This window comes from Triticum urartu, chromosome 4A (genome assembly GCF_056163025.1).
Source record: "Triticum urartu cultivar PI428250 chromosome 4A, HENAU_Tu73, whole genome shotgun sequence".
Lineage (NCBI taxonomy): Eukaryota > Viridiplantae > Streptophyta > Magnoliopsida > Poales > Poaceae > Triticum > Triticum urartu.
The window spans coordinates 138,660,774-138,686,397 of NC_141876.1; the positions used below are offsets into that span (position 1 = coordinate 138,660,774).

The window sequence follows — 25,624 nt, forward strand, 5'->3', positions numbered from 1 at the left end:
TGATCCACTCCTAGATCACCTTTGTACCCTCTTGCTAGACATGTGGCAAGGCACACATCTGGTGTGGTACTCAGCACGGCATACCGTATAGAGCCTATGAAAAAAGCATAGGGGACGACCTTCGTCCTTCCTCTTTCTTCTGCCGTGGTCAATCTTCGAGTCTTACTCAACTTCACACCTTACAACTCATGTAAGAACCCCTTCTTTGACTGATCTATTTTGAACTCCTTCAAAAACATGTCAAGGTGTGCGTTCTTTGAAAGTATCATCAGGCGTTTTGATCTATCTCTATAGATCTTGATGCCCAATATGTAAGCAGCTTTATCCAGGTCTTCCTTTGAAAATCACTCTTCAAACAACCGTTTATGCTTTCCAGAAATTCTACATTATTTCGAATCAACAATATGTCATCCACATATACTTATCAGAAATGTTGTAGTGCTCCTACTCACTTTCTTGTAAATACAAGTTTCTAGCAAACATTATATAAACCTAAAAGCTTTGATCACTCCATCAAAGCATATATTCTGACTCCGAGATGCTTGCTCTAGTCCATAGAAGGATCGCTGGAGCCAGCATACCTTTTAGCATCCCTAGGGTCGACAAAACTTTGATTGTATCACATACAACTCTTTCTTACGAAAACTGGTAAGAAAACTTGTTTTTGACATCCATCTGTCAGATTTCATAATCGAAAAATACAGCTAATGCTAACATGATTCCGACGGACTTAAGCATCGCTACGGGTGAGAAATTCTCATCGTAGTCAACTCCTTGAACTTGTGAAAAGACTCTTTCCCACAAGTCGAGCTTCATAGACGGTAACATTACCGCCCACGTTCGTCTTCTTCTTAAAGATCCATTTATCTCAATGGCTTGCCGATCATCGTGCAAGTCCACCAAAGTCCATACTTTGTTCTGATACATGGATCCTATCTCGGATTTCATGGCTTCTAACCATTTGTCGGAATACGGGCCCACCATCGCTTCTTCATAGCTCATAGGTTCATTGTTGTCTAACAACATGATATCTAAGATAGGATTGCCGTACCACTTAGGAGTAGTCCATATCCTTGTCGATCTACGAGGTTCGATAGCAACTTGATCTGAAGCTTCATGATCACTATCATTAACTTCCTCTTCAATAGATGTAGGCGCCACAGAAAACATCTTTCTGTGTTGCATCACTCTCTGGTTGAAGTAAAGGTTTGACAACCTCATCAAGTTCTATCTTCCTCCCACTCAATTCTTTCGAGAGAAACTCCTTCTCAAGAAAGGACCCTTTCTTAGCGACAAACAATTTGCCCTCGGATCTGAGATAGAAGGTATACCCAACTGTTACCTTTGGGTATCCTATGAAGATGTATTTGTCCGTTTTTGGGTTCGAGCCTTTCCGGCTGAAGCCTTAAGCATCGCAGCCCCAAACATTAAGAAACGACAACTTTGGTTTCTTGCCAAACCATATTCAAACGACGTCGTCTCAACGGACTTAGATGGTGTCCTATCTAAAGTGAATGCAGCTGTCACTAACGCATATCCTCAAAATGAAAACGGTAGATCGGTAAGAGACATCATAGATCGCACCATATCTCATAGGGTTCGATCACGACGTCCGGACACACCATTACCCTGTGGTGTTCCAGGTGGCTTCAACTGTGAAACAATTCCACAATGTCTTAAGTGGTTGCCAAACTCATAACTCAGAAATTCTCATCGATCAGATCGTAGGAATTTGATATTCTTGTTATGATGGTTCTTAACTTCACTCTGAAATCGCTTGAACTTTTCAAACGTTTCAGACTTGTGCTTCATTAAGTAAATATACCTATATCTACTCAAATCGTCAGTGAAGATGAGAAAATAGCGATATCCACCGCACGCTTCAATTCTCATTGGATCACACGCATCAGCATGTATGATTTCCAACAAGTCACTTGCTCGTTTCATTGTACATGAAAACAGGGTCTTAGTCATCCTGCCCATGAGGCATGGCTCGCATGTGTCAAGCGATTCAAAATCAAGTGACTCCAAACATCCATCGACACGGAGTTTCTTCATGCATCTTACGCCAATATGACCTAAGCGGCAGTGCCACAAGAAAGTGGTACTATCTACATCTTTTGGCGTGAACATGTGTATTACCACGACCGAGATTCACTGAACCATTCACATAGGGTGCATGACCATGAAAGGTATTATTCATGTAAACAGAATAACCATTATTCTCTAACTTAAATGAATAATCGTATTGCAATGAACATGATCTAATCATATTCATGCTCAACGTAGATACCTGATAACATTTATCTAGGTTCAATACTAATCCCGAAGGCAGATGGAGCGTGCGATGGTGATCTCATCAACTTTGGAAACACTTCCAACACACATCGTCACCTCGCCCTTAGCCAGTCTCTGTTTAGTCCGTAGCTTTTGCTTCAAGTCACCAATAATAGCAACTGAACCGGTATCCAATACCCAGGTGCTACCAGGAGTACTAGTGAGGTACACTTAATAACACGTATATACTTTGTTGAAGTTGCCAGCCTTCTTATCTACCATGCATTTGGGGTAGTTCCGCTACTAGTGACCGTTCCCCTTACAATAGAGGCACTTAGTCTCGGGTTTGGGTTCAACCTTGGGTTCCTTCACTGGAGCGGCAACTGGTTTGCCATCCATGAAATTTCCCTTCTAGCCCTTGCCCTTCTTGAAACCAGTGGTCTTGTTAAACCATCAACACTTGATGCTCCTTCTTGACTTCTACCTTTTGCGGTCTTAAGCACCGCGAATAGCTCCGGGATCATCTCCATCCCTTGCATGTCATAGTTCATCACAAAGATCTAGTAGCTTAGTGATAGTGACTAGAGAACTCTATCAATCACTATCTTATCTGGAAGTTTAACTCCCACTTGATTTAAGTGATTGTAGCACCCAGACATTCTGAGCACATGCTCACTAGCTGAGCTATTCTCCTCCATCTTGTTGGAAAAAGAACTTGTCAGAGGTCTCATACCTCTCAACACGGGCATGAGCCTGAAATCCCAATTTCATCTCTTGGAACATCTCATATGTCTTATGGCGTTCAAAACGTCATTGGAATCCCGATTCTAAGCCGTAAAGTATGGTGCACAAAACTATCAAGTAGTCATCAGGATGTGTCTGTCAGGTGTTCACAACATCCACAGACGACGTTGTAGGGGTTTGCACATCGAGTGGTGCATCAAAGACGTAAGCCTTCTGTGTAGCAGTGAGGACACTCCTCGGACTACGGACCCAGTCCGCATCATTGCTTACAATATCTTTCAACTTAGTCTTTCTCTAGGAACATATTGAAACATGGAGCTACAACGTGAGCTATTTATCTACAACATATTTGCAAAGACAATTTAGACTATATTCATGATAATTAAATTCATCTAATCAAATTATTTAATGAACTCCCACTCAGATAGACATCCCTCTAGTCATCTAAGTGAAACATGATCCGAGTCAACTAGGCTGTGTCCGATCATCACGTGAGACGGACTAGTCAACATCGGTGAACATCTTCATGTTGATCGTATCTTCTATACGACTCATGTTCGACCTTTCGGTCTTCCTTGTTCCGAGGCCATGTCCGTACATGCTAGGATCGTCAAGTCAACCTAAGTGTATTGCGTGTGTAAATCTGGCTTACACCCGTTGTATTCGAACGTTAGAATCTATCACACCCGATCATCACGTGGTGCTTCGAAACAACGAACCTTCGCAACGGTGCACAGTTAGGGGGAACACTTTCTTGAAATTATTGCGAGGGATCATCTTATTTAAGCTACCGTCGTTCTAAGAAAATAAGATGTAAAACATGATAAACATCACATGCAATCAAATAGTGACATGATATGGCCAATATCATTTTGCTCCTTTTGATCTCCATCTTCGGGGCGCCATGATCATCATCGTCACCGGAATTACACCATGATCTCCATCATCATGATCTCCATCATCGTGTCTTCATGAAGTCGTCTCGTCAACTATTACTTCTTTTACTATGGCTAACGGTTTAGCAATAAAGTAAAGTAATTACATGATGTTTAAGTTGACACGCAGGTCATAAATAAATTAAGACAACTCCTATGGCTCCTGTCGGTTGTCATACTCATCGACATGCAAGTCGTGATTCCTATTACAAGAACATGATCAATCTCATACATCACATATACCATTCATCACATCCTTTTGGCCATATCACATCACACGGCATATGCTGCAAAAACAAGTTAGACGTCCTCTAATTGTTGTTGCAAGTTTTTACGTGGCTGCTATAGGTATCTAGCAAGAACGTTTCTTACCTACGCCAAAACCACAACGTGATATGCCAATTTCTATTTACCCTTCATAAGGACCCTTTTCATCGAATCCGATCCGACTAAAGTGGGAGAGACAGACACCCTCTAGCCACCGTATGCAACTAGTGCATGTCAGTCGGTGGAACCTGTCTCATGTAAGAGTACGTGTAAGGTCGGTCCGGCCTGCTTCATCCCATGATGCCACCGAATCAAGATAAGACTAGTAACGACAAGTAAATTGACAAAATCGACGCCCACAACAACTTGTGTTCTACTCGTGCATAGAACGCGGATCGCTAAGCGGAAGGGGAGTGCATCTACATACCCTTGTAGATCGCTAAGAGGAAGCGTTGCAAGAACGCGGATGAAGGAGTCGTACTCGTAGCGATTCAGATCGCGGTTGATTCCGATCTAAGCGCCGAACCACGGCGCCTCCGCGTTCAACACACGTGCAGCCCGGTGACGTCTCCCACGCCTTGATCCAGCAAGGGGAGAAGGAGAGGTTGGGGAAGACTCTGTCCAGCAGCAGCACGACGGCGTGGTGGTGGTGGAGGAGCGCGGAACTCCAGCAGGGCTTCGCCAAGCACTACGAGAGACGAGGAGGGAGAGAGGTAGGGCTGCGCCAAGAGGGAGATGATCTCGTGTGTCTTGCAGCCCCCAATACCTCAAGTATATATAGGGGAAGGGGAGGGGCTGTGCCCCCATCTAGGGTTCCCTCCCTAGGGGTGGCGGCAGCCCCAAAACCCATCTAGGGTGGCGGCCAAGGGGGGAGAGAGGGGGGCGCACCTAGGGTGGGCCTTAAGGCCCATCTGGACCTAGGGTTTGCCCCCTCCCACTCTCCCTTGCGCCTTGGGCTTTGGTGGGGGGGCACCAGCCCACCTGGGGCTGGTCCCCTCCCACACTTGGCCCACGCAGCCTTCTAGGGCTGGTGGCCCCACCTGGTGGACCCCCGGGACCCTCCCGGTGGTCCCGGTACGTTACCGATAGCACCCCAAACTTTTCCGGTGACCAAAACGGGACTTCCCATATATAAATATTTACCTCCAGACCATTCCGGAACTCCTCGTGACGTCCAGGATCTCATCCAGGACTCCGAACAACATTCGGTAACCACGTACATACTTTCCCTATAACCCTAGCGTCATCGAACCTTAAGTGTGTAGACCCTACGGGCCCAGGAGTCATGCAGACATGACTGAGACAACTCTCCGGTCAATAACCAACACCGGGATCTGGATACCCATGTTGGTTCCCACATGCTCCACGATGATCTCATCGGATGAACCACGATGTCAAGGATTCAATCAATCCCGTATACAATTCCCTTTGTCTATCGGTACGATACTTGCCCGAGATTCGATCGTCGGTATCCCGATACCTTGTTCAATCTCGTTACCGGCAAGTCTCTTTACTCGTTCCGTAACACATCATCCCGTGATCAACTCCTTGGTAACATTGTGCACATTATGATGATGTCCTACCGAGTGGGCCCAGAGATACCTCTCCGTTTACACGGTGTGAAAAATCCCAGTCTCGATTCGTGCCAAACCAACAGACACTTTCAGAGATACCCATAGTGCACCTTTATAGCCACCCAGTTACGTTGTGACATTTGGCACACCCAAAGCACTCCTACGGTATCCGGGAGTTGCACAATCTCATGGTCTAAGGAAGTGATACTTGACATTAGAAAAGCTTTAGCATACAAACTACACGATCTTGTGCTAGGCTTAGGATTGGGTCTTGTCCATCACATCATTCTCCTAATGATGTGATCCCGGTATCAACGACATCCAATGTCCATGGTCAGGAAACCGTAACCATCTATTGATCAACGAGCTAGTCAAATAGAGGCTTACTAGGGACATGGTGTTGTCTATGTATCCACACATGTATCTGAGTTTCCTATCAATACAATTCTAGCATGGATAATAAACGATTATCATGAACAATGAAATATAATATAATAATAACTAATTTATTATTGCCTCTAGGGAATATTTCCAACATGATGCATTACGGAATGAGTAAAGAGACTTCCCGGTAACGAGATTGAACTAGGTATTGAGATACCGACGATCGAATCTCGGGCAAGTAACATACCGATGACAAAGGGAACAACGTATGTTGTTATGCAGTTTGACCGATAAAGATCTTCGTAGAATATGTAGGACCCAATATGAGCATCCAGGTTTCGCTATTGGTTATTGACCGGAGACATATCTCGGTCATGTCCACATAGTTCTCGAACCCGTAGGGTCCGCACGCTTAACGTTCGGTGACGATCGGTATCATGAGTTTATGTGTTTTGATGTATCGAAGGTAGTTCGGAGTCCCGGATTTGATCATGGACATGTCGAGGAGTCTCGAAATGGTCGAGACATAAAGATTGATATATTGGACGGCTATATTCGGACACCGGAAGTGTTCCGGGTGATTTCAGAGAAAACCGGAGTGCCGGAGGGTTACCGGACCCCCCCCCCCGGGGGGGGGGGAAAGTTGGGCCTTCATGGGCCATAGGGAAGAGGGGAGGCAGCCTACAAGGGGCAGCCGTGCCCCTCCCTATAGGGAGTCCGAATTGGACTAGGGAGGGGGCGCCCTCCTTTCCTTCTCCTCTTCCTCTCCCTTTTCTTCCTTCCCCTTCTCCTCCTAGTAGGACTAGGAAAGGAGGAATCCTACTCCTACTAGGAGGAGGATTCCTCCTCCCTTGGCGTGCCACTAGGGCCGGCCGGCCTCCCCCTTGCTCCTTTATATACGGGGCAGGGGCACCCTAGAACACACAAGTTGATTGTTTCCAGCCGTGTGCGGTGCCCCCCTCCATCATAATCTACCTCGGTCATATCGTAGCGGTGCTTAGGCAAAGCCCTGTTCCGGTAGCAGCAGCATCACCGTCATCACGCCGTCGTGCTGACAAAGCTCTCCCTCGAAGCTCTACTGGATCATGAGTTCGTGGGATGTCACCGAGCCGAACGTGTGCAGATCACGGAGGTGCCGTACCTTCGGTGCTAGGATCGGTCGATCGTGAAGGCGTACGACTACATCAATCGCGTTGTCATAATGCTTCCGCTTACGGTCTACGAGGATACGTAGACAACACTCTTCCCTCTCGTTTCCATGCATCACCATGGTCTTGCGTGTGCGTAGGATTTTTTTTGAAATTACTGCGTTCCCCAATAGATGCATTACGGAACAGGTAAAGAGACTTGCCGGTAACACTAGTGCAGAACCGGGCAATAGCACCGGTTCGTAAGGCCCTTTAGTGCCGGTTCCATAACCGGCACTAAAGTGTGGTCACTAAAGGCCCCCCCCTTTAGTACCGGTTCAGCATGAACCGGTGCTAAAGGGCAACCACGTGGCACGAGCCAGCTCCGGGGGCCGGGAGCCCTTTAGTACCGGTTGGTAACACCAACCGGTACTAAAATGTTTGGGTTTTTTTTGGTTTTATGATTTCTTTTTCATTTAATTTTGTTTTTTCCATTTTAATTCTTTTTCGTTTGCTGGTATTTTACGATATACACATTGTACACGTTATGCATATATATATATAAATAGAATTTCTAGTAGAACCAATCATATATATATCATCAATGTTTCACAAACCACCATATTAATTCACACATACACACATGTATAGCTATATACAATTTCTCCTACATATGCATGTTGCCTTCGGAGCCAGTGGCATTAGCCTAATTGGTGCCTTCGGAGCACGATGACAATTGGAAGTGGTTCATGACCTGGTCGATGGGGGCGGTAGCGGGTAATAGTATTCTCCCTTCGGATTTATGACCTGGTCGAGCAAAAATCCCGCTATTTCCTCTTGAAGTGCTTCTACGCGCTCCGTTTCTGGGAGCTTGTCCCGCACCTCTTTGAACTATTAAGAAGAAGATCAATATGTATTAGTTGTGTGACTAGATATCGATAATGGTGTAAAAATTATGAATAGTGTTTTGACAAGCGTACCCATTCCTGTCTTTGAGATTTGCTCCTTTCGGACGCCATCATGCGAATGTTCTCGCAAACGCAGAATGCACACAGATCAGTCCCCTGCGCCTGCTTCAAGGCCTTTATTATGAGAATGGAATTTAATTTGATCAGATAATAATTAATCAAGCATGATAATTAAAGAGATGGTAGCTAGCTAGCTAGCTAGTACTACTTAATTACTTACCTTGGGTCGAAACCATTTCAGCTATCGTTTCCATTCGCCTTCCGTGACACTGATGAACCTTGCCCAAGCCCTGCCCGCCGACAAAGAAAATGAATAAAGGGGTTATTAAATAGTTCATATCATGAAATGACGAACTAAATAGGTCGAGATATATAGTTAATAATGATTGAAATTACCTGTTGACTATCCCAAACAAGATGTTATAGTCACTATTTGCTTTGAGTAGTGAGTCCAGTATTTGAACTGTTCCGGCGTCAACTTTAATGATACACAAGATCCAGTGAAATCTGCATGCACACACGTTTGCATGTCTTAATTAAGCGGGCATATGTAAGCAAAAACATGTAGCTAGCTAGTAGGCAAAAATAGAGAATTTGTAGTACAAGAAAGTGTGACTCACTGGAAGTTGTAAGGAAGTAGTATATCTTCATTGTATTTGAGGCGCTTCAAGAACTCTAGCATGCTATCCTCTACCTGCTTTTCATAATGCTTGTTTATTTTCCATGTGTATTCATTAACGGTGTTTGGGTCAATGAACCCAATGCCATAGCGTCCACCTTTTCTCATTTCATACATCTTCATCCTGCATAATACCACAGAAAAGAATATAGTGAGGATAATTACAGGTAATGATTGATCAAAAGGATCACTACAGCTAGCTTGAGACTTAAATTACAGAAAGAAATCACTTACAGACAATAGCAACTGACAATAGATTTGTCGAGTGCGTCTTGATTGTATAACTGAAACAGTTCAGAATACTCAACGGTCACAGCATTCTCATGGTAGTAATGATCCTTCTTGACTTGCGCCATGAGGGACTCTCGATCGGATCTCTTGGTAATGTCCATGTACCATTGATGCAATTCATACATTCTCGTTGGGAGCTTCTTGACCTCTTCTGGCTTGACCAAAGGTTGGCCCCGGGCATATTTCCGTTTTATTTCCTCCTCTGTAAGCACAGGCATGTCCTCGATCTCAAGGAGTTGTCCAACAGTGATGTTGAGAGTTTCAGCCTGCATTATATGCTCCTGGGTTATTACCACATCGCCCACCTCGGGAATGTAAACTGTTTGCCCACAATAATATTGGGCGCGCGTACTGTCACGTGTTGTTCGCGGCACAACAAGCGGGGGGATCAATTGCGCCGCCTGTTCTCCCAGTTGGGCAACGGTTTTCCCGCATTTTTTGACAGCTGCTTATTGTTTGCTCGAGCTCGAGCTCGCCTTCTTCTGTAGACATTGTCGATGTAACTTCCTGATGTGGCGCTCATAGTCTGTGTCAACAGGCTTAGGAGCTGGTGGTTGAGCCATACGAATGAAGTGGTCAACTACTTCCACAGGCACTTCTCCCTTGGCGGCGGTGACGGTTTCGGTCCAAAATGGGCGTCGACTTCTGCTCGCACTATGGCATTGGTTTGCTCCTCGGTCATGTCGTAAGCCCTCTCAGGAAGAGGAGTAGTGAGGTTTGGACCATATTTATATCGCTTGCCTCCGCCTGTACTTCCTGTACTATGACCTCGACTCGTACCACTACGCACCATAGCTGCGGGGTGTCTCTTCTACGATTGCTGAGGCGGCGGAGATGGCTGACGGGGCTGAGTTGGACGAGGAGGAGTGGCCTGAAGCTGTGCCGGACTTGCAGTGGCCTGAGATTGTGCCGGACTTGGAGGAGGAGTGGACGTCTGACGCTGTGTCGGACTTGGAGGAGGAGTGGCCTGACACTTTGCCGAACTTGGAGGAGGAGGAGTGGCCTCATGCGTTGGTGGACTTGGAGGAGCGGGAGTCTGCTGACTCGGTGGCGGACTTCGACGAGGAGTCGGGTGACGCGGTGTCGGTGGCCTTCGAAAGATGATGCAATCCTTTCTCCATAGGATGATACGATGTTTGGCATCTCCGAGTGTGTGCTCCTCGTCACCTCCAGGAATGTCAAGCTCTAGCCCCGAATATTGGTCCACCACCTCATCAACCACGACACGAGCATAGCCTGCTGGAATCAGGTTGCAATGGAAGGTTGCATCGGGGGAATTTGTATAAGCAACGCCGTCCGCCACCTTCAAGGATATGTTCTTAATTTTGAAGTGTAGCTCGCAGTTAGTGTTCTCCGCGATATCATCCATGGGGTATCTATCCAGCATTGCGTCAAACGGGGCGGAACCCACGCTGCTTCTCGGCATGGATGGGGCGGTGGTATCCAATGTTGGATCATCCGCTAGCTGCTGCAGCTGCTGAGACCCCCTTTGCTGGCTAAGTGAGTCGATCTGCTCCTGCTGCCGCTGGAATTTGATTGCCAAGTCTGCGGGCGCTGATTCTAGGCCTTGAAGGCGTTCATAGTCGAGCTTCCTCTGCTCCTCCTCCATCTTCCTCTTCTTCTCCTCCGCAATCTTCTTTCTCGCATGGGTTCTGTAGTCGGTGTTCCAGTCCGAAAACCCCTCATACCACGGAATAGCGCCCATGCCTCGTGTTCTTCCCGGGTGTTCAGGATTTCCCAGGGCACGCGTAAGCTCGTCATTCTCTCTGTTGGGCTCGAACAACCCGGATCGAGTCTCTTCTGTTGCAACAAGTAGCTTATCTTTGGCTCCGTCCAGACATGCCTTCTTGGAAACTTTGCCTGTCTTCGGGTCCAACTCCCCCCATGCGCATAGAACCAAGTCCTGCACCTGGGGGGCCAGCTCAATGTTTCTGAAGTGACACTTGCATCCAGCATCTCTTTCTCAGACTTATCCCACTTAGGCATTCCCACCGCATAGCCACCTGGCCCCAGCTTATGGAACTTATCCTTTTTTGCGGCATTGGCCTTGTTTATTCTTGACCGTTCCTTAGATAATTCTGAATCCTTGAATTTCATGAAATCGTCCCAATGAGCACTTTAATTCTCTAGTGTTCCCTCAAATACTGGAGTCTTCCTTCCTCCCTTGACGTACTTGTCCCATTCACGATTCTTGTGGTTCTTGAATGCAACCACCATCTTCCTAAGAGCAGCGTCCTTGACTTTCTGCACATCTGCTTCTGTGAAATGATCTGGTAGGGTGAAATGTTCCATGAGAGTATCCCAAACCAGACTTTTTTGTCTGTCGTCGACAAAAGTAAGATCTGGACGTGGCTTTGCTGGCTTTCTCCATTCTTGAAGGGAGATCGGGAGTTGGTCATTCACAAGAACTGCACACTGACGAACGAACTTGTCCGCAATCTTCTTAGGCGCTAATGGTTCGCCATTAGGTTTGATTGCCTCGATATTATACTTTACGCCCTCCTTCAACTTTTTGTTTGGGCCTCGTTTCGTCCTATTGCCTGAAGATTTGCTCGATCCGGATGGCTGAAAGAAGAAAGATCGATTCGTTAATATATCTTCAACTCATTTAAAACATGTGATGATCACCAGATGCCTGCTTATATAAATATATATACCTCTCCGGTGTTGTCATAATCGTAGTTCATGACTTCATCAATTCGGTCGTCGCGATCGAATATCATATCACCCTCTCCGGTGTTGTTTAGAAATTCGGAGCCGTCATAATCTTCTTCATTCTGATCATCATCTGGCCCGCGTATTATATCGAACATGGTCTGTTCTCCCTCTCTGTTGGTATTGTCCGCCATAGCTTTTATTTAACTATGCCAAAAGAAATATAAAACAATTTAGTATTCAAATTACATCGTCTCGAATAATAGATATAATCTCGAATACATCGTCTCGAATAATAGATATAATCTCGAATACATCGTCTCGAATAATAGATATAATCTCGAATACATCGTCTCGAATAATAGATATAATCTTGAATACATCGTCTCGAATAATATATAATCTCGAATACATCGTCTTGAATATTATATATCGAGTACATCACTAGCTAGGTAGCTAATAAAGATCGAATACTACAGAAGAATCTAGGACACTCACAGTTCCTGCGGCGCGGGCGGTGGACACCCAAAGAGAAGGAACCCTCATAGGATCATAGCTGAAGTGAGATCCCTGAAGAAACTGCCAGGTATTGGAGAACCTGCCGCCCTCTAACGCAACCATGTAGCGATGGACGTGCTCGTCCTCCTCCCTGACACGACGACGTACCATTTCCGGCGGGGCCGGCTCCCTCCGCACCGAAACTGGCCCACGCGAACGCTACCAAATGAGATCAGGGTCGACGACGGGACCCGAGGCCGGGTTCCTCATCAAGCGGCGCGCCCCTCCAGGCAGCACCTCCCAGTGCCAGCCCGGCAGAGCCCAGTCCCGGACATGGGTCAGTCGGACGTCGTCGCGGACGGGTCGACGGCGAGGATGCGGGCCGGGCATTGTCGAGAACAAATACTAGCTATATGCCCGCAAAAAGTAACATTTTTTAATGATTGGATTTTGATAACTAAAATTTCTAACATTTCTATATAACTAACATTTCTATAACATTTCTAATATTTCTAGAACTAAAAAAAAAGAAAAATTTCTAACTTTTTTATAACTATTTCTATAACTAAAAAACAGAAAAATTTCTAACAATTCTAACTTTTTTATAACTATTTCTATAACTAAAAGAGAGAAAAAATTCTAACATTTCTAACTATTCTAACAATTCTAACATTTCTAACTATTTCTAAAAACAGAAAAATTTCTAACAATTTCTAAAAAACAGAAAAATTTCTAACAATTCTAACTTTTTTATAACTATTTCTATAACTAAAAAACAGAAAAATTTCTAACAATTCTAACATTTCTAACAATTCTAACAATTCTAACATTTCTAACTATTTCTAAAAAACAGAAAAATTTCTATCAATTCTAACTTTTTTATAACTATTTCTATAACTAAAAAACAAAAAAATTTCTAACAATTCTAACATTTCTAACATTTCTAACTATTTCTAAAAAACAGAAAAATTTCTAACTATTTGTATAACTAAAAAACAAAAAATGTATGTGTGTGTGTGCGCTCACCGGCGAGGCGAGAGGCGACGGGGGGCGGCGACGGGGACGGCGACGGGCGCGGCGACGACGGGGATGACGACGACGGGGACAGGGACGGGGCGGCGATGACGGGGACGGGGACGTACGGGTCGGGGCGGCGACGACGACGGGGACGTACGGGGCGGCGACGACGGGGACGAGGACGACACGGGATGGGCCGGGACGGGGCGGCGACGACGGGGACGAGGCGGCGACGGGGGCGGCGACGAGGGATGGAGACGTACGGGGGGCGCGGCGGGCGACGGTGCAGAGGAGAAGAAGCAAATGAGAAATTGAAATTTTCATAAGTGTTGTTTATATAGGAGGGGCCTTTAGTACCGGTTGGAGCCACCAACCGGTACTAAAGGCCTGTTTTGGCCAGGCCAAGCGGCGGGGAGCGACCCCCTTTAGTACCGGGTGGTGGCTCCAACCGGTACTAAAGGCCCCCCCTTTAGTACCGGTTGGTGCCACGACCCGGTACTAAAGGGGGTGCGCTGGAGCAGGTGCGGTGCGGCAAGTTTAGTCCCACCGAGGGGCGACCGCACTGGTTTATAAACCCCCGTGCGGTAGCTCTCTCGAGCTCCTCTCCAAAGCAGGCCTACTGGGCCTACATGTTCTGTGCTGCCCTGTTGGCCTACTATGCCTTTGCGGGCCTGCATCCTGGCCCAACAACAGGTTGGGTTTCTAGTCGTATGCCGGCCGCTTTGGCCTATTAGGCGGGCTTTTTTTATTTTTTTGCTTTATTTATTTTTGAGTTGTTTTTTTGTGTATTTAGAGTTTCTTTGTGAATATTTTTGCTTTAGGTACAAAAAATTACAAACTTTCTATTAGTGCCCGTAGTTTTCAAATTTGAATAGTTTAAATTTTGAATTATTTGAAATTAGTGTAAATCACTAGTTTGTGAATAACTTAACTTTAAAAATCAGTAAAGGCATGAAAGAATTTGTTTGCACATAAAATTTCTTCGCGTTTCAAATGCCAAAACACATAATTAACTACCCTAACTATTACAGAGATTCCCTTCTGGGTGTGAAACACAGAAGAAAGTGATGATAGTGAAGCCGATCACATCCCAGATCTTTGGGTGTGAAACTTTTTCTTCGTGTGTGTCTCTTTGCGCCGTAACCATGAAAAATCTTCATCATTTAACGGGATGCTCGGATCAATATTCACTGTGAATGGAGCAATTTCATCAAACTTTTCATAATCTTCTGACTTGTCTGTCTTGTCATCCACTCCCATGATGTTTCTCTTCCCAGAAAGAACTATGTGCCGCTTTGGCTCATCGTACGATGCATTCGCTTCCTTATCTTTTCTTTTTCTTGGCTTGGTAGACATGTCCTTCACATAAAAAACCTGTGCCACATCATTGGCTAGGACGAATGGTTCGTCTACATACGCAAGATTGTTGAGATCCACTGTTGTCATTCCATACTGCGGGTCTTCCGTTACCCCGCCTCGTGTCATATTGACCCATTTGCACCGAAATAAAGGGACCTTCAAACCACGTTGATAGTCAAGTTCCCATATGTCCTGTATATAACCATAATATGTTTCCTTTCCCGTCTTGGTTTATGCATCAAAGCGGACACCACTGTTTTGGTTGGTGCTCTTCTTATCTTGGGCGATCGCGTAAAATGTATTACCATTTATCTCGTACCCTTTGAAAGTCATTATATTCGAAGATGGTAACTGGGACAGCAAGTACAGGTCATCTTCAATAGAGGTGTCATGCATGGTACGTGTCTGCAACCAGCTGGCGAAACTCCTGGTTTGTTCACATGTAATCCAGTCATCAGACCGCTCCGGGTGTTTGGAGCGTAGCAAATTCTTGTGTTCATCCATATACGGAGCCACCAAGGCGGAATTCTATAGAACTGTGTAGTGTGCTTCAGTGAGAGAATGTCCGTCCATACATATTATTTGTTCCCCTCCTAGCATGCCTTTTCCATCCAGTCTACCCTTATGCCGCGATTCAGGAACACCAATCGGCTTAAGGTCAGGAATAAAGTCAATACAAAACTCAATGACCTCCTCATTTTGACGGCCCTTGGAGATGCTTCCTTCTGGCCTAGCACGGTTATGAACATATTTCTTTAAGACTCCCATGAACCTCTCAAAGGGGAACATATTGTGTAGAAATACAGGACCCAAAACGTTAATCTCTTCGCATAGGTGAACTAGGACGTGCGTCATGATGTTGAAGAAGGATGGTGGGAACACCAACTCGAAACTGACAAGACATTGCACCAAATCATTCTCTAACCTTGGTATGATTTTTGGATCGATTACCTTCTGAGAGATTGCATTGAGAAATGCACATAGCTTCACAATGGCTCATCGAACGTTTTCCGGTAGAAGCCCCCTCAATGCAACCGGAAGCAGTTGCGCCATAATCACGTGGCAGTCATGAGCCTTTAGGTTCTGGAATTTTTTCTCTGCCATATTTATTATTCCCTTTATATTCGACGAGAAGCCAGACGGTACCTTAATACTGAGCAGGCATTCAAAGAAGATTTCCTTCTCTTCTTTGGTAAGAGCGTAGCTTGCATGACCCTGATGTATGCCGTCTTTTCCGTGCATACGTTGCTGGTCCTCTCGTACCTCAGGTGTATCTTTTGTCTTCCCATACACGCCTAAGAAGCCAAGCAGGGTCACACAAAGATTCTTCGTCACGTGTATCACGTCGATTGCGGAGCGGACCTCTAGGTCTTTCCAATAGGGCAGGTCCCAAAATATAGATTTGTTCTTCCACATGGGTGCGCGTCCGTCAGCGTCGTTCGGAACAGGTTGTCCACCAGGACCCTTTCCAAAGACCACCTTCAAATCCTTGACCATATCATGTACATCAGCACCAGTACGGTGGCGAGGCTTCGTCCGGTGATCCGCCTCACCTTTGAAATGCTTGCCTTTCTTTCTTACGGGATGCCTGCTCGGAAGAAATCGACGATGTCCCAGGTACACATTCTTCTTACAATTAGCCAAATATATACTGTCGGTATCGTCCAAACAGTGCGTGCATGCGCGGTATCCCTTGTTTGTCTGTCCTGAAAGGTTACTGAGAGCAGGCCAATCATTGATGGTCACGAACAACAACGCCTTTAGGTCAAATTCTTCCCCCATGTGCTCATCCCACGCACGTACACCTGTTCCATTCCACAGTTGTAAGAGTTCTTCAACTAATGGCCTTAGGTACACATCAATGTCGTTGCCGGGTTGCTTAGGGCCTTGGATGAGCACTGGCATCATAATGAACTTCCGCTTCATGCACAATCAAGGAGGAAGGTTATACAAACATAGAGTCACATGCCAGGTGCTATGGTTGCTGCTCTGCTCCCCAAAAGGATTAATGCCATCTGCGCTTAGACTAAACCATACGCTCCTTGCGTCATCTTCAAAATCCTTCCCGTACTTTCTTTCGATTTTTCTCCACTGCGACCCGTCAGCGGGTACTCTCAACTTTCCGTCTTTCTTACGGTCTTCTCTGTGCCATCGCATCGCCTTGGCATGCTCTTTGTTTTGGAACAAACGTTTCAACCGTGGTATTGTAGGAGCATACCACATCACCTTGGCAGGAATCTTCTTCCTGGGGCGCTCGCCCTCGACATCACCAGGGTCATCGCGGCTGATCTTATAGCGCAATGCACCACATACCGGGCAAGCGTTCAAATCCTCATACTCACCGCGGTAGAGGATGCAATCATTAGGGCATGCATGTATCTTCTGCACCTCTAACCCTAGAGGGCAGACAGCCTTCTTTGCTTCGCACGTACTCTCGGGCAATTCGTTGTCCTTTGGAAGCATATCCTTTATCATTACCAGCAACTTTTCAAATCCCTTGTCAGATACACCATTCTCTGCCTTCCATTGCAGCAATTCCAATGTGGTGCCCAGCTTTTTCTTGTCACCTACGCAATTCGGGTACAACAACTTTTTGTGATCCTCTAACATGCGCTGCAACTTCTTTTTCTCCAAATCACTTGCGCAGTTTCTCTTTGCATCGGCAATGGCCCGACCTAGATCATCAACGGGCTCATCTGATGCCTCTTCTTCAGCTTCTTCCCGCATTGCCGGCTCAGCTTCTTCTCGCATTACCAGCTCAGCTTCTTCTCCCATTGTTGTATCATCGTATTCAGGGAACCCATGGCCAGGATAGCTGTCGTCGTCCTCTTCTTCTTCATTGTCTTCCATCATAACCCCTCTTTCTCCGTGCTTGGTCCAAACATTATAGTGGGGCATGAAACCGGACTTAAACAGGTGGACGTGAATGGTTCTTGACGTAGAGTAATTGTGACCATTCTTACAGCGAGCACATGGACAAGGCATAAAACCATCCGCCCGCTTGTTTGCCTCAGCCGCAAGCAGAAAAGTATGCACGCCCTCAACGAACTGGGGAGAGCATCGGTCATCGTACATCCATTGCCAGCTCATCTTCATTACACAACACCGAATAGACCAAATTAATACAAGTTCATACATAAAGTTCATACAACACTTAAATGCAACAAACAAATAACTCTCTAGCTAAAGCATTTAAATGCAACAACAAATACGATCAAGATCGCAACTAAGGTAACAATGGATCCAACAGCATAATGATACCAAGCCTCACTATCGATGGCATATTTTCTAATCTTTCTAATCTTCAAGCGCATTTTTTCCATCTTGATCTTGTGATCATCGACGACATCGGCAACATGCAACTCCAATTCCATCTTCTCCCCCTCAATTCTTTTCAATTTTTCTTTCAAGTACTCGTTTTCTCTTTCAACTAAATTTAACCTCTCGACAATAGGGTCGGTTGGAATTTCCGGTTCACATACCTCCTAGAAAAAATTTCTATGTCAACTTGATGGGCATAATTTGTCATAAACACGAAATGCAACTAGTTTTAAAAGAGAATATATATACCACATCCGAATCATAACAAGGACGAGGGCCGACGGGGACGGATATCAAAACCATGGCACTATATGTATAACAAACAACGTACGGGTAAGATAATTATACGAGTAACTATATATCCAAATCACACAAACATCAATTTTTATATAAAATTTCATGAACAAGAGGCTCACCACAAGGTGGTGCCGGCGACGGGACGGTGCGGGCGATCCACGGTGGTTACGACGGAGATTTAGAAGGCACTAAGTAAACCACACCTACATATGCAAACTAAGTGTTATTTTTGACATCAAATTTCATATAAATCAAATACTAGCACATATATATATATATATCCTCCCAAATTACTAAACTCACAAATTAATCACTATATAAAGCATTGCAAGAGCTAATCTAGCAATGAGAGATGAAAGGACAAAGTTGCTAACCTTTGTGATCATTTGAATGGATGGGGGCCTTCAAATCTTGACAAATTTTGGGCAAAATGTGTGATGAGCTCGAGAGGAAGAGGGGAAGAACAGAGAGGAGAGGGGAAAGGGGAAGAACAAAGCGAGCTCGGGTGGACGAAGGGTTTATGTAGGACGACCTTTAGTACCGGTTCGTGCCAAGAACCGGTACTAAAGGGGCTGGAGGGGCCCCAGTCTGACAACATCCTGCCACCACTCTCATTAGTACCGGTTCGTGGCACGAACCGGTGCTAAAGGTTCGCCACGAACCGGTACTAATGAAAGCGGCCCGGCTAGCCGTTGGAACCGAACCGGCACTAATGTGCTTCACGTTTGACCCTTTTTCTACTAGTGTAACGAGATTGAACTAGGTATGATGATACCGATGATCGAATCTCGGGCAAGTAACATACCGATGACAAAGGGAACAACGTATGTTGTTATGCGGTTTGACCGGTAAAGATCTTTGTAGAATATGTGGGAGCCAATATGAGCATCCAGGTTCCGCTATTGGTTATTGACCGGAGATGAGTCTCGGTCATGTCTACATAGTTCTAGAACCCGTAGGGTCCGCACGCTTAACGTTCGATGACGATCGGTATTATGAGTTTATGTGTTTTGATGTACCGAAGGTAGTTCGGAGTCCCGGATGAGATCACGGACATGACGAGGAGTCTCGAAATAGTTGAGACATAAAGATTGATATATTGGAAGACTATATTCGGACACCGGAACAGTTCCAAGGTGTATCGGGTATTTTCCGGAGTACCGGAACCCCCCGGGGGGTTATTGGGCCTCATGGGCCTATTGGTGGAAGAGAGGAGGCGGGCCAAGGCATGGCGCGCGCCCCCCTAGCCCAAACTGAATTGGACTAGGGGGGTCGGGCCCCCTTTCCTTCTCTCCTCCCTCACCTTCCCCCTTCTCCTTGTTGGAATAGGAAATGGGGGCCGAATCCTACTTGGAGTAGGATTGCCCCCCATGGCGCGCCTCCTCCCCCTGGCCGGCCTCCTCCTCCCTCCCCCCTTTATATACGTGGGAGGGGGCACCCCAAAGGCACACCAAAGTTTCTCCTAGCCGTGTGCGGTGCCCCCCTCCACAGAAACACACATCGGTCATATCATTGTAGTGCTTAGGCGAAACCCTGTGCCGATAACTTCTTCATCACCGTCACCACGCCGTTGTGCTGAAGAAACTCTCCCTCGGCCTCAGCTGGATCAAGAGTTCGAGGGACGCCACCGAGTTGTACGTGTGCAGATTGCGGAGGTGCCGTGCGTTCGGTAATTGATCGGTTGGATCGCGAAGACGTTCGACTACATCAACCACGTTACTAAACGCTTCCGTTTTCGGTCTACGAGGGTACGTGGGCACACTCTCCCCGCTCGTTGCTATGCTTCTTCTAGATAGATCTTGCGTGATAGTAAGTAATTTTTTTGAATTACTATGTTCCCAACAACAACCAATGAGCAAGATGCAAGTCTGGTCAGAGAGGCTTTTTGCTTGTGCGGGAGAGTTTTTTTTCTTCAAAAATAGTGATCCAAGCAATACCGACATACATGAGCTGTTTCTTATTGACTAAAATGTTTGCAAAAGCATAACTTGTAGTATGGAAAAGTATTGGTGGAGCTGTTCAATTGACAGAAGGTCTCTTCATTGGGTCTCCTTGAAAGAACTAGCAAGACTGAAGTGCATAGGAGGCATGGGATTCCGTGACCTCCACATATTTAATTTGGCATTCTTGGGTAATCATGGTTAGTATTTTGTGAAAATCCAAACTCCCCTTGCGTCAGAGTTATGAAGGGCCGGTATTATCCGGACACTGATTTTTCTGCAAGCTACTGTTCCCAAGGCCTCCTTGGCAACCTAGTGAGCAATCATAGCTGGGCATGAAGCTCTTCTTGTTGGATTCGTACAACAACTTGGTGATGAATCTATCATCAATGTCTAGACATACAAATTGATACCAACTACTCATACCAGGACTCCATGCTGAAGTCGACGGTCACTAACATAGCACTTGTAAGCGATCTCATTGATAGGGAGAATTGGTCATGGAGACAAGATTTAATTCAAGAGGTTTTAATCATATCGGATGCGGAGGCTATCTTTAATATACCCTTGCATCGTGGCGGTGGCGAGGAATTTTTGGCATGGGCACACAAAATGTCAAGTTTACACTATAAAATTGGTGTACTGAACTCTAGTGATTCAGAAAGAGCGACTAGCTCAAGATGAAGGCAGGCTATAGAATTTCAATATACGATCAGCGGTTGTGGAAGGCTCTACGGTCTCTCAAAAAGTGGTCCCAAAAGTATGTGTCTTCTGGTAGACGATACTCCATGGTATTTTACGAGATTACTGCACCCTGCAATATAGGCACATCAGAGAAATCAGCCTATGTAATCTCTGTCAGGTGAAAGAGGAAAATCTGGAGCACACGCTAATTCACTGTTCGCATGCTCATAGGTTCTAGGAAGAAGCATGTACTTTATTGGACATCAAACTCCCACTACTTCACCCCAACTCTTGGGCCAGGGACATTTTATGCATCTCTTTGTTTATCGGAAGAGATAGAAGTGTTAATATTACAATAGGGTTTTTGGTGGGCGACCTTCATGGAGGTGGTTATTTTAAAAAATTCAATAATTATATTTTGGAGTTTCAAAAAATTCTGAAAAAAATTCTACACATTCATATGGATGTATTCTACATGTGTATAAAATCTGACAACGAAATACATTATGGTGAGAGCTACACAAAAAAGAGAAAAACCTGCATTTCTAATAGTGAACAGTGTTCACACTGTTCATCAGTCTGAAAAACGCGATTTGTCTTTTTTGTGTAGCTCTCATCATAATGTATTTCATCTTAAAAATTTACACATATGTAGAATACATTAACATGTATGATTTTTTTCAGAATTTTTTGAAACTTTAAAATATGTTTTTCGATTTTTTCAAAATACCCACCTCCATGGAGATCGACCGCCGTTGGCATTTTGCGATGGATGCATGGGTGCAAACTTGATTTGACGAACTTGGTTAGACTCACTAGAGAAGCTTTGGCCCTCCTAGACATTCTTTGACATTAGGCGGATGTCTTACCAGGTCATGGTTGTCGACCTCCATGGCATGAGCAAATCAAGATCAACAAGGATGTTGCAGTCGTTCTTGATAAAGATATGAGCGGATCTGGACGTGTTGCACGCTCTCCTACTGCCCTGCTTGGTGCTTGGTGCAAACCGCACCTCGGGGTCACCGATCCCATGATTGCGGAAGCCCTATCCCTTTGTGATGGAGTCATCTTTGCAAATCTTCGAGGGCATGCTCATGTGGTGATGTAGACTGATAGTCTGGAGGTTCTAAACCTCTGAAACACTCGCCTCAACAGTCCTTTAGTTGTGGCACCAGTTCAAAATTGATGAGCTATCTACTAGATTTACTACCTATGTACTCCCTCCATTTTTGTATACAAGGCCACTATCAAAATTACAATTTGCAACTATATAAAGCCACTAATACTAATCGACGCAAAATTGATGGAATTTGCCTCGTACTAGTAACCAAAGACATTAATATCCTTTGCATGAATACGGGAATGAGAAGATCGATTTGCATGCGTTGCATTAATCAACCAATGAGTGAGAGGGTTGGCTTGTTGCGTGTTGGAAAGAAAAATACATATTAATTCACACGTCAAACGAGGAGGAAAGCCTGCTTTCAACATTGGCTTAAACCGACATTAATATTTATCTTGATACCTGTAATATGAGTTTGTGGCCTTATGTACAAAAATGAAGAAAGTAATTCAACATATAAGGGTCTATTTGGTTCCAAATAAGTCACCAACTTATAAGTAGAAAAGTGAAAAAAGTGACTTATTTTGCCAAACTGATCCAACTTATAAGTCACCCTAACTTATAAGTCATAAGTTGCTCCACCTCCAACTTAAAACTTATAAGTCATCCCCTTTTGCATGGATCCCACCCTTTTTTCATAAAAAAAACAAGATGAGAAGGTGTGGTCAGATGACTTATAAGTTAGATGACAACCAAACAGGCGTGACTTATAAGTCATTGGTTTTAAGTCACCTGACTTATAAGCCAGGTGACTTATTGAAACCAAACAGGCCCTAAGTAGATCAGCAACTGGGTTCAGCACATTTGTGTGCAAAGTGTGGTTGCACCGTGCCTGTCACTGAAAGCTAGCTTACTGAAACTCCAAGCTTCCTGATTAGCAGTCTTCTGGTTAACAACTCAGTGAATGCATTCTTTTGAATAAAGCTCTAAATTCCCTGCAAAAAATAAGTACCCTCCTCGTGCATCCAGAATACTTTTGTGAAACGGTCCCTCGATTTGTTTGTAACCTCGTCCATGCCGAGTCGAGTGAGTGTAACTTTGTGATACAACTCTTCCTTAGATTATTAATTCATTCTAGCCCCTACCATTTGAAATGCCTCCTCTATCTTTCTTCCTACGATATTCCCATGAGCATCTCCGAGAGACTGAACCGATAGATCTTGAGATTGACGGAGTCGCTGCATGCTCCTTGTAGTAGATGGGCACATCATACCACTGAAAGATTAGCGCTGGAAAACCCGAAATACCACTGAATGGGCACATCTGAACCCAAGTGGGTTGGTTCCATGACAAGGAACTTAACCATCTAAAAGAAGAGTGGACATTTATTGGCATAAAACCAAAGAGTTCTCACATCTGCAACGTATGTACTCAAACAAACGTGGTGTTTGAGTAAATATGAATGATTTCAGGAACACATGATTTAGTATTGCGAGTCGACTGATGTAGTAGGTTGCATTGCATTAGTAACTAACCTTCTCGCATAGAAATACTATCCAAATGGGTCATTCAAAACAACCCAAGTTGCACATACTACTCAATATGAATTTGAAACTCATCAAAATAAAGCATAGTTGTCACTACTCACTGTTAATATAAGTACATAAGGAGTTAATCCGTGTGACCAGCTTGTCAGCATCTACCATCATCAACTGAAGTTGTTGCAGAACATCATATATCTGTTCGAATTGTGCATCTGGACTAGAGCCCGCTTTGAAACATTGTACTTGACCACCAACATCAATCCAGCTATTCCCCATGACTTTATGAGTTCCACTTGATATCGCAGCATCCCTCAGCTCCGAGGCATTATTCCATTCTTCATTTGCAATGTACATATTTGAGAGTAGAAAAATGCCCGATGCATTATCTGGATTATTCACTAGAAGCCTCTTAGCAAAGCGCTTAGCCATGTCAAGGTTACCATATTTTCTGCAGCCATTAAGCATGGTGCCCAGGATAACAGCATCATGTTTGAAAGGTAAGTTTGAAATGATCTCTTCTGCTTCATCTAACCACCCAGCTCGCGCAAAGAGATCGATAAGGCAAGTGTAGTGCTCTGAAATTGGTTCGATGTGGAAGTCATTAACCATTTGAGTGAAGTAGTTGCAACCTTTCTGGACATCACCAGCATGGCTGCATGCGCTCAGGACACCCACAAAAGTTACTGAGTTTGGGGTGACCGATTCATGATGAAGTCGCATCATTTCATCATACAGCTCAAGAGATCTCACTGATTGACCATTCTGAGCTAATCCGCATATCATTGCATTCCAAGCTACAATGTCTCTCTGTGGCATGATCTCAAACATTCTTATTGCATCATCCATCTTGGCGCACTTTGAGTACATATCGACAAAACAGCTGGCAGCTATAGGAACGAGTTCTAACCCATGCTTGACAGCAAGAGCATGACACTGCCTCCCACTGCCAAGGTCATTCACATATGCACATGAGCTTACTATGCTCCCAAAGGTGAAGGAATTGGGCGGCATTGCAGCTTTCAGCATCTGGCAAAATATGTCAAAGGCATCAGCCTGGTAACCGCAGGCTGCAAGCCCTGAAATCACAGTGGTCCACGACACAACATCCTTCTCAAGCATAGCATCGAACAGTTTCTTGGCCAAGTCAACGTAACCGCATCTCCCGTACACGTCCAGCAAAGAATTGCATAGAAAAAGATCCCTAAGATACCCAGATTTCAGAATAACTGAGTGTACCTGCATTGCCTCCAGACCTGCAGACCGCTCAGCCAAACCATTCAAGACAGTGGCAAAGGTGAACTCATCAGGCCGAACCCCGCAGCCGGTCATGCTAAGAAACTCCTTCATACACGATCCTGCTTCCCCGGACCTCACACCGCAGTCCAGGAGCACATTCCATGACATCAGATCCCTCAGCGGCATACAATCGAACACCTTGCGTGCATCCTCCATCAGGCCCAGCTCTGCGTACAGCTTGATGAAACCAGTGCCGACGCAGGCGTCCGCGAACACCCCGGCCTTGAGAGCCCGCGAGTGGACCTGACGCGCGGATCCCATGTCAACGCCGCAGCACGGCGAGACGATGGAGTAGGTGAACGCGTCCGGCGCCACGGGGGTGCGCGTCATCTGCAGGAACCTTCGCAGCGCGTCGTGAGCCCGGCCGGCGCGTGCAAGGCCGGATATCGCGGTGTTCCAGGACCAGGAGTCCCTTTCGGGCATCGCGTCTAGCAGGTGCAGGGCGGCGTCGAGGAGGCCGGGGGTCGAGGAGGAGGCGTAGCCCGAGAGGACAGTGTTGTAGGAGACGAGGGTCGGGGACGGCATGAGGTCCAGTAGGTCGCGGGCGTCGGCAAGTGCGCCGCCGCGGGTGTAGGCGCGGAGGAGGAGGTTGCAGCGGTAGGCGTCGCCATGGTGACCGGACTTGAGGAGCGTCGCGTGGAGCTTGCGCGCGTGGAGCAGTGAAAGTGGCGGCGGCATTCATTCAACTGTGGCAATGAGTTATT

The 25,624-nt window shown here is 45.5% G+C and overlaps 1 protein-coding gene across 1 annotated transcript; it reads right to left on the reverse strand.

The window, feature by feature from the left end:
* Positions 1 to 23,532: 23,532 nt before the first annotated feature.
* On the reverse strand, positions 23,533 to 25,624 carry LOC125553668 (pentatricopeptide repeat-containing protein At2g13600). The gene has a single exon (XM_048717419.2). The coding sequence runs from the start codon at positions 25,596 to 25,598 to the stop codon at positions 23,721 to 23,723; it is 1,878 nt and encodes a 625-aa protein (XP_048573376.2). The 5' UTR covers positions 25,599 to 25,624; the 3' UTR covers positions 23,533 to 23,720.